The 14,965-nt window shown below is 47.7% G+C and overlaps 1 protein-coding gene across 1 annotated transcript in view; it reads right to left on the reverse strand.

The window, feature by feature from the left end:
• Window positions 1–14,965, reverse strand: part of ptpn9a (protein tyrosine phosphatase non-receptor type 9a) — a 154,827-nt gene that overhangs the window by 14,344 nt on the left and 125,518 nt on the right. Inside the window, exons 6-8 of the mRNA XM_055662650.1 lie at window positions 14,112–14,222; window positions 6,137–6,456; window positions 748–838 (exon numbers count right to left, since the gene is read on the reverse strand). Of these exons, the coding sequence (XP_055518625.1) occupies window positions 748–838; window positions 6,137–6,456; window positions 14,112–14,222 (522 nt within the window). The remainder of the gene's footprint in view (window positions 1–747; window positions 839–6,136; window positions 6,457–14,111; window positions 14,223–14,965) is intronic.

Raw genomic sequence — 14,965 nt, forward strand, 5'->3', positions numbered from 1 at the left:
AAATGTCACTTTTGTCCTGCCCTTCCTCCATTCCAGCTTTCTTTCCCCACCCTCCCCCCCTACAATCAGTGTCCCGACCCAAAGTAGGCTGGGTCTCTGGTCCATGGAGCGCAGGAGGATGAGGGGAGATCTTATAGTGTACAAAATTATGGGAGGCATAGATCAGGTGGATGTACAGAGTCTCTTGCCCAGACTAGGGGAATCGAGGACCAGAGGACACAAGTTTAAGCAGACGGGGAAAGGATTTAATAGGAATCTGAGAGGTAACTTTTTCACAGGTGTGTGTATGGAACAAGCTGCCAGAGGAGGTAGCTGAGGCTGGGACTATCCCATTGTTTAAGAAACAGTTGGACAGGTACATGGACAGGACAGGTTTGGAGGGTTATGGATCAAGTGCAGGCAAGTGGGACTAGTGTAGCTGGGACATAGTTGGCCAGTCTGGGCGAGTTGGGCCAAAGGGCCTGTTTCCACACTGTATTACTCTATGACTCTATCCCAAAAGACCTGCAGGTTTGTGGATTAATAGGCACCTGTCAAATTGCCCCCAGAGTGTAGGGAGTGGATGAGAAAGCACGATAATATAGAACTCGTGTGAGCAGGCGATCAATGGTCAGCCTGGTCTCGGTGGGCCAAAGGGCCTATTTCCAGGCTGCTATCTCCAAAACTAAAAGCAAACCACTCCAGATCCACAGGGCCTGGAACCAAGTGATGATTCAGCCTCCCTGTGTGGGTCCAAATCTCTCTTACCTCATCATGATTGAGAGGCTTCAACTTCACTCTGGTCTGGTCCAGGCACAGTACATCCCCGTATCGATTCTTCTGCTGGTTGTACGGCTGTCTACAAGCAAAGAAAAAAAAAAACGATTACAAGAAAAATCATACTGGAGTCATACAGCAATACAGCACGGAAATAGGCCCTTCGGCCCAACTCGTGCATGCTGATCAAATTTCCTCACCAAGCTCATCCCTCAAGTTGTAGTACTAGAATTAGGCCATTCGGCCCATCGAGTCTACTCCCCCATTCAATCATGGCTGATCTCTGCCTCCTATTGCCATTTGCTGCCTTCTCCCCATAACCCTTGACACCTGTTCTAATCCAGAATTTGTTTATCTCTACCTTAAAATTTTCCACTGACTTGGCCTCCACAGCTCTATGTGGCAATGAGGTCCACAGATTAACTACCCTCTAACTAAAGTAGTTCCTCCTCAACTCATTTCTAAAAGAGCGCCCTTTAATTCTGAGGCTATGACCTCTGGTCCTAGACTCTCCCACCAGTGGAAACATCCTTTCTATCTATGCCTTTCATTATTCTGTAAGTTTTAATGAGGTCCCCCCACAACCTTCTAAACACCAGCGAGTAGAGGTCCAGGGTCGTCAAACACTCATCATATGCTGACCCATTCATTCCTGGAATCATTCTTGTAAACCTTCCCTGGACCCTCTCCAGAGCCAGTACACCCTTGCTCAGATATGGGGTCCAGATTTGCTCACATTTGGCCCATATCCCTCCAAACCATTCCTATCCATGCACCATTTGTTAAGAGGGAAGACAAGCCACTCCATTTCTCATTCTTTGAGCCTAGTATTAGGGAGCTTATTGAAGCAGCTGGGGGACAAGCTAATACACTCCCCCCACCCCTCCCTCTTCCCCTCCTATTTTTGGAAGGCCTGGCTATTGCATAATGTCATGGTCTTCGGACTTTAGAGATACAGCGTGGAAACAGGCCCTTCAGCCCACGCGGACCTCTTTACTCAGAGAGCGTTAGCTGTGTGGAATGAGCTTCCAGTGAAGGTGGTGGAGGCAGGTTCGTTTTTATCATTTAAAAATAAATTGGATAGTTATATGGATGGGAAGGGAATGGAGGGTTATGGTCTGAGCGCAGGTATATGGGACTAGGGGAGATTATGTGTTCGGCACGGACTAGAAGGGTCGAGATGGCCTGTTTCCGTGCTGTAATTGTTATATGGTTATATGGACCAGTGTGCACTACACATCAGGGACAATTTACAATGTTTACTGAAGCCAATTAACTGACAAACCTTTACATCATTGGAGTATGGGAGAAAACCGGAGCACCCAGAGAAAACCCATGCGGGTCACGGGGAGAACGTACAAACTCCGTTCAGACATGACCAGTAGTCAGGATTGAACCCAGGTCTCTGGTGCTGTAAGGCAGCAACTCTTACCACTGCGCCACCGTGTCACCAGTTCTATAGCTTCCTCTGGCGGGTCATTCCAAATTATACTCAGTATGATTATGACTATTTACATGCTAGCCACTGAAGCAGATCCACAAACTCACATTACAATCTCTTTCAACACTCTTCAATCTCTGCTACAGCTATACGCCAGTGTTGATCCATTCAGGTGAAAGTTACAACAATAAATTTCTCCCTCGTGACCCGTTAAAAGCATTGAAGACTCAAGGTCATTGGTCCCACCCGCTGCGGGCTCCCCTGCACTGAGGGTAGCAGTTCGTTGCGGGGGTGCTTGCCCTGCACCAGCGTCATCCCGTTTGCTATTTTTTTTTTACCAAACATTTTCTATTCCATTCGTCAGATCCTGCCGACTACGCCAATTGTTACAAGGGAACGGGTTCAAGGAATTGACGAGTAGAACAGAAAAAGGCTCACTCGTTTGTTTAGTTGCAAATCAGTATTATTGGCAAGAGAGAATAAAAAGAATACTAAAGTATGCGCGGAGTCCGGTTTAAAGCAGCCCATCTCTCTCTCTCTGCTTCCATCCGCACCGTTGATCGCGACTCAGCCCGTCGTACATGAACTTGAACTAACTTCTAATTTCCTGGCATCTGCCTTAATACAGGTAAGAAATCAGGTGTTGAAATGACCAGCAGTAAGTCCTGGCCAGTACCGCTGCTCCCGATTCAAACTATCACCAATGGCAGGGGACTGCATCCAGGCGAGGTCCCCCCCCCCCCCCCTTGGGACCAAAGCACTATCAGCCACAGACTGGCGCGTCAAGCACTACACAGCACTACAGACTTGCTGCGTAAAGGTAATACACACGGCGCTGCCGGTTTGCGGTGCAAAGGTTTAAACAGAACGCTGTCGGCTTAACATGTGGGTATTTAAACAAAGAGCTGTCGGCCGCAGCGCTATGGGTTCTAAATGTAGCGCGACCAGCCACAGCGCCATGGGCTTTAAACACAGCGCTATGGTCACCGTGCTATGGGTCACACACTGTGCGGGGATATTCTCGTATAACACTGGGTGACCAGAACTGCACACAGTCTTCCATTCACCCACAGTTCCCCAATGTTTCAGATCAGTCTCGTTTAGTTTAGAGATACAGCGGGGACACATGCCCATCGGCCCACTGAGTCCGCACCGACCAGCACACTAACACTATCCTACACCCACTAGGGACAATTTACACTTATACCAAGCCAATTAGCCTGCAAAACCTGTACCGAAGATCTTGGAGAACCCACGCAGTCACGGGGAGAACTTACATACTCCGTACAGACAGCACCCACAGTCGGGATGGAACCTGGGTTTCCGGCGTTGCAAGTGCTGTAAGGCAGCAACTCTACCGTTGCACCACCAGTGTGCTGGGTGCAAGCTGCAACACTCTGCCTCAGCCGCTGGTGAAGGCAGATACTCTCAGTGTTTAAGAAGGGTGCAGGCGATGAGCACTGAATTGTCACGGCATTGAAAGCTACCGACCAAGTAAATGGGATTAGCGCAGATAGAGAGGGCAGCACACACATGAAGAGCCTGTTTCTGTGCTGTATTGTTTTAAATACAAGGCTAAAGCAGAGTAGTGGGACAGCTGTTAAAACTCCATCCAAGACTTCACAAGGTGTGACGGGCCAAACACACTTTCTGTTCTCTGGCCATCCATGGTTCCATTGAGCGGAGAGAGGGGAAAGCAAATTCATTCTAAAATACTCAGCCAGTTTGTACGCTGTTGCCAACGCACTGCCACAACTGTAAACACAAGATAAATCCCCGTGGGAAGATGCCAACCAGTGGAGGGCAGACCAAGGAAAGTTGTCTCTGGTCCAGACCTCCTCACTGCCGCTCGCAAAGACCAAAGTCGACATTAGTCAGTCAGAAAATATTAACTAATCTAAATAACCCAGAGGGCCAAACATGACATGAAAGACATCAGTCCTGGATGTCTGGTTATTTGTGGGGTTTTTTAATTCAGCCACACTTTACAGAGTCGTTCACTGTTATACTCGGGCCAGATTATAGGCAGCATACTATCCTGTTCTTCAAGCTTGCAATGTGGAGTCATAGTCGTACAGCACGGAAACAGGCCCTTCGGTCCAACTTGTCCATGCCAGCCCCAGTTACACTAGTCCAACCTGCCCTTGTTTGGCCTACAGCCCTATCCTATCCATGTACCCATCCAAACGTCTTTTAAATGTCATTGCAGTGCCCCCCTCAACTACCTCCACATCCCCACCATCACTGTGTGAAAAGTTGCCCTTCACTTTTGTAGTAAATTTTTCCCCTCTCATATTAAACCTATTTCCACAGGTTCTGACTTCCGTTATGCTGGGTACAGGACTGTGTATTCGCCCTATCTATCCTCCTCATCATTTTATACACATCTGTACGATCAACCCTCAGCCTCTGACGCTCCAAGGAGTAAAGGCCTAGCCTGCATAACCTCTCCCTGTAGCTCAGGCACTCAAGTCCTGGCAACATTGTTGTAAATCTCCTGCTTGCTCTTGCTTGAAAATTATTGGCCTCGGGAAGTTTCAGTAAGCAGCTATCAGTGACAAGACAAAATACAAATGTCACTTGTAAAACAAAATGTAAAAATCATTCAAGTTAACTGATTCTATCGATGCTGTGTGTTGATTCACAAAACAGAAGCCTTTGTACCTGAATCCCTTTGGAGATATGTGTTGGACGGAACTAAAGCCGCTGGTTTACACCGAAGATCACACTAAAATGCTGGAGAAACTCAGCGGGATAGGCAGCATCTCTGGAGAGAAGGAATGGGTAACGTTTCGGGTCAAGACCCTTCTTTAGACTGAGAAAAACCTCCCAGTCTGAAGGAGGGTCTCCACCCGAAAAGTCACCCATTCCTTCTCTCCAGAGATGCTGCCTGTCCCGCTGAGTTACTCCAGTGTGTCTCTATCTTTTCTTTGGAGATATGCTTTATAATATCAAAATCAGATTAAAAGTAAACGGCATTTAAGATATTTGATACCGACCAGGGAGTAATGGCGCAGGCTCCACAATCATCAACAAGTACAGTACTTATATGAGAGTACAGAAAGGGAACACTTTTTGACTCCGGGGGGGGGGGGGACTCTGGTGGAAAATATCCTGAAGCTGTAGGATGAGGTCGTGTAATTTGCATGCTAAGAACACGTAAGTGGGACAGGCCCTTTACACTAATCAGCTTGTACGACAGACAGTGCCACGCTTTTGTGCACCCATTTGGACATACCACATCTTTAGTTTAGTTTAGCTTGGAGATACAGCACGGAAACGAGCCCTTCGGCCCACCGGGTCCGCCCCGACCAGCGATCCCCGCATATTAATTATCCTGCACACACTAGGGACAATTTTTACATTTATACCAAGCCAATTTGCCTACAAACCTGTACGTCTTTGGAGTGTGGGTGGAAACCGAAGATCTCGGAGAAAACCCACACGGCCACGGGGAGAACGTGCAAACTCCGTAGTCGGGATTGAACCCGGGTCTCCGGCGCTGGAAGGCAGCAACTCTACCCGGTTACCATCATGGCCGCCCCTGTCTTGTAGGATTCTGCTAGACAATAAGGACGGCTTGGTGGCGCAGCAGTAGAGTTGCTGCCTCACAGCACCAGAGACCCGGGTTCGAACCAGACAAAGGGTGCTGTCTGTACGGAGTTTGCACGTTCTCCCCGCGACATGCGTGGGTTTTCTCTGAGATCTTCGGTTTCCTCCCACACTCTAAAGACGTACAGGTTTGTAGGTTAATTGCACTGATATAAATATGAATTGTCCTGAGTCTGTGTGGGATAGTGTTAGTGTGTGGGGATCATTGGTCAGCGCGGGCTCGGTGGGTCGAAAGGGCCTGTTTCCGCCCTGTATCTCCAAACTAAACTAAATTCAACCCTTCAACTTCAACCCTGTGGTTTAGGTGGGAAGAAGGGCGGGACTAACAGCGAGCAGTTGAATGTGCCTGAAGGCGTCTCCCGCCGGATGTCCTCGTACTCCTCGAAGATGCCGCTCTTCTGCACGGTGTTGACGTGCTCCAGCAGCTCCTCCACCGTCATCCCCTCCAGCCCCGGCACGTGCACCGACACCTCGTCCTTGGGGAAGCCGGCGATCAGCTCGTCCAGCGAGTCACTGCGTCCCTTTGGCGAGGTGAGGAACTGCTTGTTCCAGCTGGAATGGTCCATCTTCAGGCTGCCGCCCAAATGCTCGGGCAGGCAGTCCCTGGGCAGGTAGAGCTTCAACTCAAAGGTCTTCACCATCTGGACCTGCAACACAAACACACAACAGGGTCAACGCAGTTCCTATCTCACATTCCAAGCACCACAATAACCAGAGAGTGGGGGGGGGGGGGCTTCCATGTATTTAGAGAGTCTACCATCAGAGGGCACAGCCTCAAAATAAAACAATGCAACATTAGAAAGGAGCTAAGGAGGAATTTCCTTACCCAACGGTGGTGAATCTGTGGAATTAATTGCCACAGATGGCAGTGGAGGCCAAGTCAATGGATATTTTAAAAGCAGAGATTTACAGGTTCTTGGTTGGTACGGTTGTCAGGGGTTACGGGGAGAAGGCAGGAGAATGGGTTTGAGAGGGAAAGAGAGATCAGCCTTGATTGAATGGCGGAGTAGACTTGATGGTTCAATAGTGTTTTATTGTCACAGGTGCAAACACACAGAGAAATTATTTTCTCTCATACAGTCCAGTACATTATTCCCATACCTCAGCACATCCTCGGTCAGCAAGTGTATTGAGATAGTCTACTGAGCCCGCATGCAAGAGGCACCATTTTCAAAGTCCAGTTCTAGCTCTTGTTCGTATGAGTGGTGCCTGATCCAGCCGAACCCCAGGCTGCTGCAGCCATAGCCTGGATGGGCTGAATGGCCTAATTCTGTTCCTGTGACTTATGAACCTATGAACTTTGTGGGTGTCGGGACGTGCCACTTTACACAGGGATCTTCTAAATGCAGGTCCTCCCCGTGTTATGGAAAGGGAATGTTCTGCTCCTGAGAACTATTTGTTGCTCAAACAGCTTGCAACAATGGGTCTGCCTGGCAACATATTTCAATGACACGAAGGTAAAACAAAGGCAACGCAAGGTTAAACCAGGGCGTTTAATGCAACTATTTGTTTAAGAAGGAACTGCAGATGCTGGAAAATCGAAGGTATACAAAAAAGCTGGAGAAACTCAGCGGGTGCAGGGTTTGGGTTTCGGCCCGAAACGTTGCCTATTTCCTTTGGGTTTTCGGCCCGAAACGTTGCCTATTTCCTTTGGGTTTCGGCCCGAAACGTTGCCTATTTCCTTCGCTTCATAGATGCTGCTGCACCCGCTGAGTTTCTCCAGCTTTTTTGTGTACGTTTAATGCAACCATCCTGATATAGTCATGAACCAAGTTTCCATCCAAGGGGAGAAGATGCCTGCAATCCCACCACAGCCGCCAAATCCATCCTGCTGGTCTCCCAAACACTCTGCCCCCGGAGGCTGGTGGAAGCCTACAAGCATAGCTTTGGGAGGCCATGTTACAGTTGTACAGAACATTGGTGAGCCACACCTCGAGTACTGTGTTCAGCTGTGGTCACGCTGTTATGGGAAAGATGTTGTTAAGCAGGAAAGGGGGCAGAGGAGGTTTACTGGGATGTTGCCAAGACTTGAGAGGCTGGGCAGTCTAGGACTTTATTCCTTGGAGTGCACGATGATCACAACTGATCAATGTTAAGGTGCAGATGGATTCATATTTATAAGATTCAAGAAATTAGGGTGACGGGGAACTGGCACAGAAGAGGAGTTAAGGCCAGCATCGATCAATCATGATCGTATTGAATGGTGACGCAAGCTTGAGGACGAATCCTGCTCCAAATTGCTTGTGCTCTTATAAGTAAACATCTGGAGTTTCTCCATTCCAGCTGCTGGCATCTGCTTTAAAGACATGTCACCCAATTTTAATGCCATACCTATTCAACTCACACCACTGGAACCCATTTCACATCCATTATCAGCCAACAGTTCAGGCTAGACTAAACCCATGAATGCTCATCACATCTTGTATTGTTAACCACCAGCATATTTCCCAATTCACTGGAGTTTAAAAGGATGAGAGGGTATCTTATAGAAGCATATAAAATTATAAAAGGACTGGACAAGCTAGATGCAGGAAAAATGTTCCCAATGTGGGGTGAGTCCAGAACCAGGGGCCACAGTCTTAGAATAAAGGGGAAGCCATTTAAGACTGAGGTGAGAAAAAACGTCTTCACCCAGAGAGTTGTGAATTTATGGAATTCCCTGCCACAGAGGGCAGTGGAGGCCACGTCACTGGATGGATTTAAGAGAGAGTTAGATGGAGCTCTAGGGGCTAGTGGAGTCAAGGGATATGGGGAGAAGGCAGGCACGGGTTATTGATAGGGGACGATCAGCCATGATCACAATGAATGGTGGTGCTGGCTCGAAGGGTCGAATGGCCTCCTCCTGCACCTATTTTCTATGTTTCTATGTTTACATTATCTGAACATCTTTGGAAAAGTCCAGCATTCACTGCCCATCCCGATTTGTCCTCAAAAAGGTGGCAGGGAGCTCTCTCTAACCACATGAACAAAGAAGGATACAGAGTGCTGGAGTAACTCACCGGGTCAGGCAGCATCCCCGGAGTACATGGATGGGTGACGGTTCTGGCTGAAGTTGGAAAGAAAGTTGGAAGAGAGGAGAGACAGGACAAAGCCTGGCAGTTAATAGCTTGTCAAGGTTTTGATAGGCAGATGGTGTACAGATGGGGTTGTATTCACTGGAATCTAGAAAGGACGAGAGGGAATCTTATAGAAACGTATAAAATTATAAAAGGACTGGACAAGCGAGATGCAGAAAAAAGGTTCCCAATGATGGGGGAGACCAGAACCAGGGGCCACAGTCTAAGAATAAAGTGGAGTCCATTTAAAACTTAGATAAGAAAAAACTTTTTCACCCAGAGAGTTGTGAATTTGTGGAATTCTCTGCCACAGAAGGCAGAAGGGGCTGATTCACTGGATTAATTTAAAAGAGAGTTAGATACAGGTCTAGTGGATAGCGGAATCAAGGGATATGGGGACAAGGCAGGCACGGGTTACTGTGGGTGATCAGCCATGATCACAATGAATGGCAGTAGAGGCTCGAAGGGCCAAATGGCCTCCTCCTGCACCTATTTTCTATGTAAAGACCAGAGATGAAAATTCAGAAGGTGTGAGACAAAAGGATTGAAGCTAGAGGATGGCATGTAGGTGGAAAGGGAGAGGAGTAGGTGTGAGTCCAGGTGGGACACATGGGAGAGGGGTAGGGGTATAAGGACACGTAGTGGGTAAGAACAATGAGTGGGAAGGTATGTAGTTACCTAAAAGCAGAGATACAATATTCATACCGTCTGTTCGTAAGCTACAATCAGTCTGAAGAAGGTTCGCGATTGGCAATATTACATTTCCATGTGCTCCAGAGATGCTGCCTGACTCGCTAAATTACATAGATGCTGCCTGACTCGCTAAATTACTCCAGCACCCTGTCTGTTTTTTTGTAAGCTAACATCTGCAAATCCTTGTATCTAAACCTAACAAAGGTGCCTGGTACTCCACTTTTTGGCCTATTTTTTGATAGTCAGATTATACATTGAAAGGTTAACCCCTTTAGTTAGAAAAATCTTAACTAAAATAGATGTAAAGGGACAGTTTTTTTTGGTTTGTGCATCTCTGACGATGTCTAGAGTGGAGAATCTATTCACTGCTTCTTTATGAGGTCAAAACATTTCAGCTGGTGTATTATCAAACATGAAAAAAATTGTGCATGATTTTTATTTCAAAGAAAGATGCATTTAGTTCAATAATCTAAGAGTTATAAATAGGTCTTCTGAACATATAGAAAGAGCTATAATACATTATTCAAATTAGTTAATGGAAAATATATCAATTGTGATTATTGTGCCTTCCTTAATCCAGAGCAGTTAAAATTGAACAGATATTTTTTTTACAAAGTCATTTGAACTTTAAAAATACTCTGTGTAGGAAAGAACTGCAGATGCTGGTTTAAATCAAAGATAGACACAAAATGCTGGAGTAACTCAGCGGGACAGGCAGCATCTCTGGAGAGAAAGAATGGGTGACGTTTCCATGATTGGCGTCTCCTCGCAACTTTGCACAAGTTGATTTCAAGAGTTAAAGCTGGAGTGCACGGCACCTCAAGTGGGAAGTGGCGGGCTTGCGTTGATCACAGTGTGCTTTGGCAAAGGGTTGTTAACCCTGCATTAAACAGAAGCTTCGGTAGGAATGAAGCACCATACAAATCATGCACCCAGACACCCCACCAGGCCCTGCTCCGTCTGTGGTGGAGTCTGCAAGTCCACGTGGCCCACATCTCGAAGCCCAAGTTTGAAGGCACACACCACCAGATTCAGGAACATCTTCTTCCCCTCGGTGACCAGGCTTCAGAACGGTCCTACCATAAGCTAGGGTACTGTCCGATTCACCTCTACCCACATTGTGCTTTGTCTCAAGATCTAGTGTGCTACAATCGCTGGAGTTTAGAAGAATGAGGGGGGACCTCATTGAAACGTACAGAATAGCAAAAGGCTTGGATGGAGTGGATGTGGAGAGGATGTTTCCACTAGTGGGAGAGTCTAGGAGTGGTCAAATTAAGTCAAGAGAGTTTATTGTCATGTGTCCCAGATAGAACAATGAAATCCTTGCTTGCTGCAGCACAACAGAGTATTGTAAGCATAAAAGCACAGAACAGTTCAGTGTGTCTATGTAGCATAGACCATATATATACACATATAAATAAACAGATAAAGTGCCATAGGCTGTTATAGTTCAGAGTCTGTTTGTTGGCGCGTTTAATAGCCTGATGGCTGTGGGTCATAGCCTCAGAATTAATTAGCAGGGAGATGAGGAGGAATTTCTTTAGTCAGAGGGTGGTGAATTGGTGGAATTTTTTGCCACAGACGGCTGTGGAGGCCAAGTCAGTGGATATATTTAAGGCAGAGATAGATAGATTCTTGTTTAGTATGTGTGTCACGAGGTTATGGGGAGAAGGCAGGAGAATGGGGTAAGGAGGGAGAGATAGATCAGCCATGATTGAATGGAGGAGTAGACTTGATGGGCCAAATGGCCTAATTCTGTTCCTATCACTTATGATCTTATGATAATGCTGAGAACTATATTCTGCACACTGTATCTTCCTCTTTGCTCTATATACTGTACTTGAATTTGACTTGATTGTAGTTATATATGGCATATTGGACAGCAGGGAAGCAAAGCCTTTCACTGTGTCAGTATACGTGACATTAATAAACAGAAACGTCTGACCCTCTGAAGCAGTGCAGAAGCAAGTCATTCTCCAACCCAAGGTGAATGCTGGAGAATACGACCGTTTGCAAGAGGCACAATTATGTGATCAAGTTGTTTTCTTGCAAACTTACGAGAAGATGAAGACACAAGCTGCAGATGTTGGTTTCCAAAAACAGACACAAAGTGCAGGAGTAACTCAGCAGGTCAGGCAGCATCTCTGGAGGACATGGATAGGTGACGTTTCGGGTCTGAAGAAGGATCCCAACCCGAAACATGCTCTCCACAGATGCTGCCTAAAGGGCCTGTCACACTTTCACAACCTAATTCATGACCTTTTTTACTCGTGGACATTTTTCATCAGGCTAGAAAAACACCCCGACCTACTTGATGCCACGAGTACCTACGACTAGCATCACGACCTGCTACGACCTACCTACGACCTTGTGACGACCATGCTGCGAGTATGAGTCAAGGGCAAACTCGGCAGAGGTCGTGAATTAGGTCGTGAAAGTGGGACAGGCCCTTGACCCGCTGAGTTACTCAAGGAAATAACATAGTATGCACAGTTAGAAATCTATGCAGTGTATGTATTAAAACAACAAACTCGTAAGTCACAGCCGTCGTGACTCCGGCCACATCCAGTGACATCATGCAAACTGTTACACAGAAGGCAGAACAGTACAGCACAGCACAGCAATGGGCCCTTCGGCCCACCATGGCCGTGCCCAACATGAAGCCAAGTTAAACTGATCTCATCTGCCTGTACATGATCCATATCCCTCTATTCCTTGCACTTTCATGTGCCTATCTAAAAGCCTCTTAGACACCACAGTCGTATCTGCCTCCACCACCACCCCTGGCAATGCGTTCCAGGCCCCCTGTGTAAACAACTTGCCCTGCGCATCTCCATTACACTTCCCCCTCTCACCTAATGGCTATGCCCTCTAGTGTTGGATAGTTCCACATTGGGGAAAAAGGTTCTGGCTGTCTGCACTATCTACGCCTCCCATAGCATTCTGGCTACAGTGTAGGAAGGAACTGCACATGCTGGTTTAAATCGAAGATAGACCCAAAATGCTGGGGTAACTCAGTGGGACAGGCAGCATTTCTGGAGAAAAGGAATGGGTGACGTTTCGGGTCGAGACCTTTCTTCAGATGGATGTCGGGGGGGAGGAAGATACAGAGGTAAGGAAGCGCAGGGTGTGAAAACAGGGCAAAGGGAATAGAGATCAAGGGAAAAGTAGAATAGATCATTGTCAGCTGGGAGAAGGTAACAACAAAGCAAACAGAGATAAAACGTGGTCGGAGACAGGAAGACTGGGGGAGGTGAAGGAGAGAGAGTCAAAACGAGGGTTATGTAGATTCTGTTCTGCAGTTCTGTAGACTCATGGTACACTGTTCACTTTTGGTAGATAACAGATCATGACACAGCAGGCCATTGCTAATCAGCCCTTATGGTTATAGACCATAACATGTCAGAGCAATAATTGCCTTTAATCTGCCGCCTACTGCAGCTAAGGGATAGGCATTGACCTCTTGGGGTGACACCATCCCCAGCCGACAATCGGTCTATCGGGGAACCTCCCTGCCTGAGCTCATGTGATTTTTCCTGGTCTTTTCTTGCTTCCACTCAGCCCCAACCCCTACAATCAGTCTGGCCATTAGCATAGAATACAATACTTTATTGTTGCATGTGACAAGGCAAAATTAAATTCTTTGCACCCTTACCCAAGGTGCACAGGTATTCGCCACAATAATTGGCAACGTTACAAAGTTGCCCCGCCGGCTCCTCCTTTGTCCTCACAGCGTCCTCACACCCCCCCCCCCCCCCCCCCCCCCCCCCCCCCCCCCCCCCCAGGCCAGGCCTTTCTAGAGGCAAATCCGCAGGCCCCCCCCCCAGCAGACTCGCAGACAAGAGCTAAAAGCAGCGAATTCTGAAGCTCCTAACAGAGGGTCAAGATGTTACTGCCTTTGCTCGTTTTCCCTCCATCGTTCATTGTTCTTCCCCCTCTTCTACATGTTCCCAAATGGTCCCCCAACGCCGGGTCCTCCATTGTTCTCCCCCCTCCCCCCTCATGGTGACCCCCCCCTGCCCTCAGCGACCACCGACCACGGGTCGACCCGCGAGGCCTCACCATCGCCACCGAGGCTCCACCGACCCCGCCGAGGCTCCAACATTAATGCGAGGCTCCAATTGCCCAGGCAGGCTTTGCCACCCCAGCTTCTCCACAGCCCCCTGGGAAGCCTGTAGGGGGTGAGTTGGGCCCACCGGCGGGTTCCGGTCTGCGGCAGGGTTCTTCAGCGGGTGGGTCAGGCCCACCGGGGCTGGAAAGTCATCAGTTTCTACGGGCTCCCCAACCAATGGCTTGATTGAAAGGGTCCCAACATAAAACGTCACCTATCCATTTTCTCCAGAGATGCTGCCTAAGCCACTGAGTTACTCCAGCATTTTGCGTCTATCTTTGGTATAAAGATAGCATTTCCTTTTTACTACAAGTAGGTGTGTTATTGACCTGGGATATGCTTACGGTAGTGATGTATTTACACGGATCACAAGAGAAAACAAGACAAGGTTCAAAGTTCCAGCTAAATGACAGGATTTTTACAAAGTTTGCACAGTACTCACTCTTTCCCGAAGCTTTTCTTTAAGAATTAAGCTGAGAACGGAATACGGGAATCGAAACCACACAGGTGCGCCGACAATGAATACTTTTTTCAATCGAGCGGGAAAGGCTCCCTGAAAACAGAAAGGTGGCAGTACAGATCAAACACAGGCCTGGGCAATAAATGGCCAATCATTTTAAACGGCACAATAATTGACAAAGTTACACAGTACCCAGGCCGGCTCCACCTTTGTTCTCATGGCGGTCCCTCAACGCCGGGTCCTCCATTGTTCTCCCCCCTCCCCCCCTCACGGTGATTCCCCCATACCTTGATCATCATCAAAATCATTTTTGACTTGCGCTAACAGGATGTTCTGCCAAGATAATATACTAATGCGTTACAAGGCAGGCAGCAGGGTAACGCAGCGGTAGAGTTGCTGCCTCACAGCGCCAGAGACCCGGGTTCCATCCTGACCATGGGTGCTGTCTGCAGGGAGATTGCACGTCCTCCATGTGACTGCGTGGGTTTCCTCCGGGTGCTCTGGTTCCCAGACGTGCAGGTTTGGAGGTTAATTGGCTTCGGTTAAAATAAAATTGTGAATTGTCCCTCGTGTGTAGGATAATACTAGTGTATGAAGTGATCGCTGGTCGGCGTGGACTCGGAGGGCTGACGGGCCTGTTTCCATGGTGTATCTCTGAAGCCGAACGTCAGGTCAAAAAGACGAGGATTTTAATTATTTCTGCAATAAAGGAATTTACCCTGGCAAAGGGAGATCAGACTGGGAGCACTGTTACAATGAAGCTGGAATTCATCTGTGGATGAGCTAAGCAGTTTGTGAAATTGTTCCTTTCATCTGCAACCAGTGTGTTTGACAGC

The sequence above is a fragment of the Leucoraja erinacea genome, chromosome 36, assembly GCF_028641065.1.
Source record: "Leucoraja erinacea ecotype New England chromosome 36, Leri_hhj_1, whole genome shotgun sequence".
NCBI classification, from domain to species: domain Eukaryota; kingdom Metazoa; phylum Chordata; class Chondrichthyes; order Rajiformes; family Rajidae; genus Leucoraja; species Leucoraja erinaceus.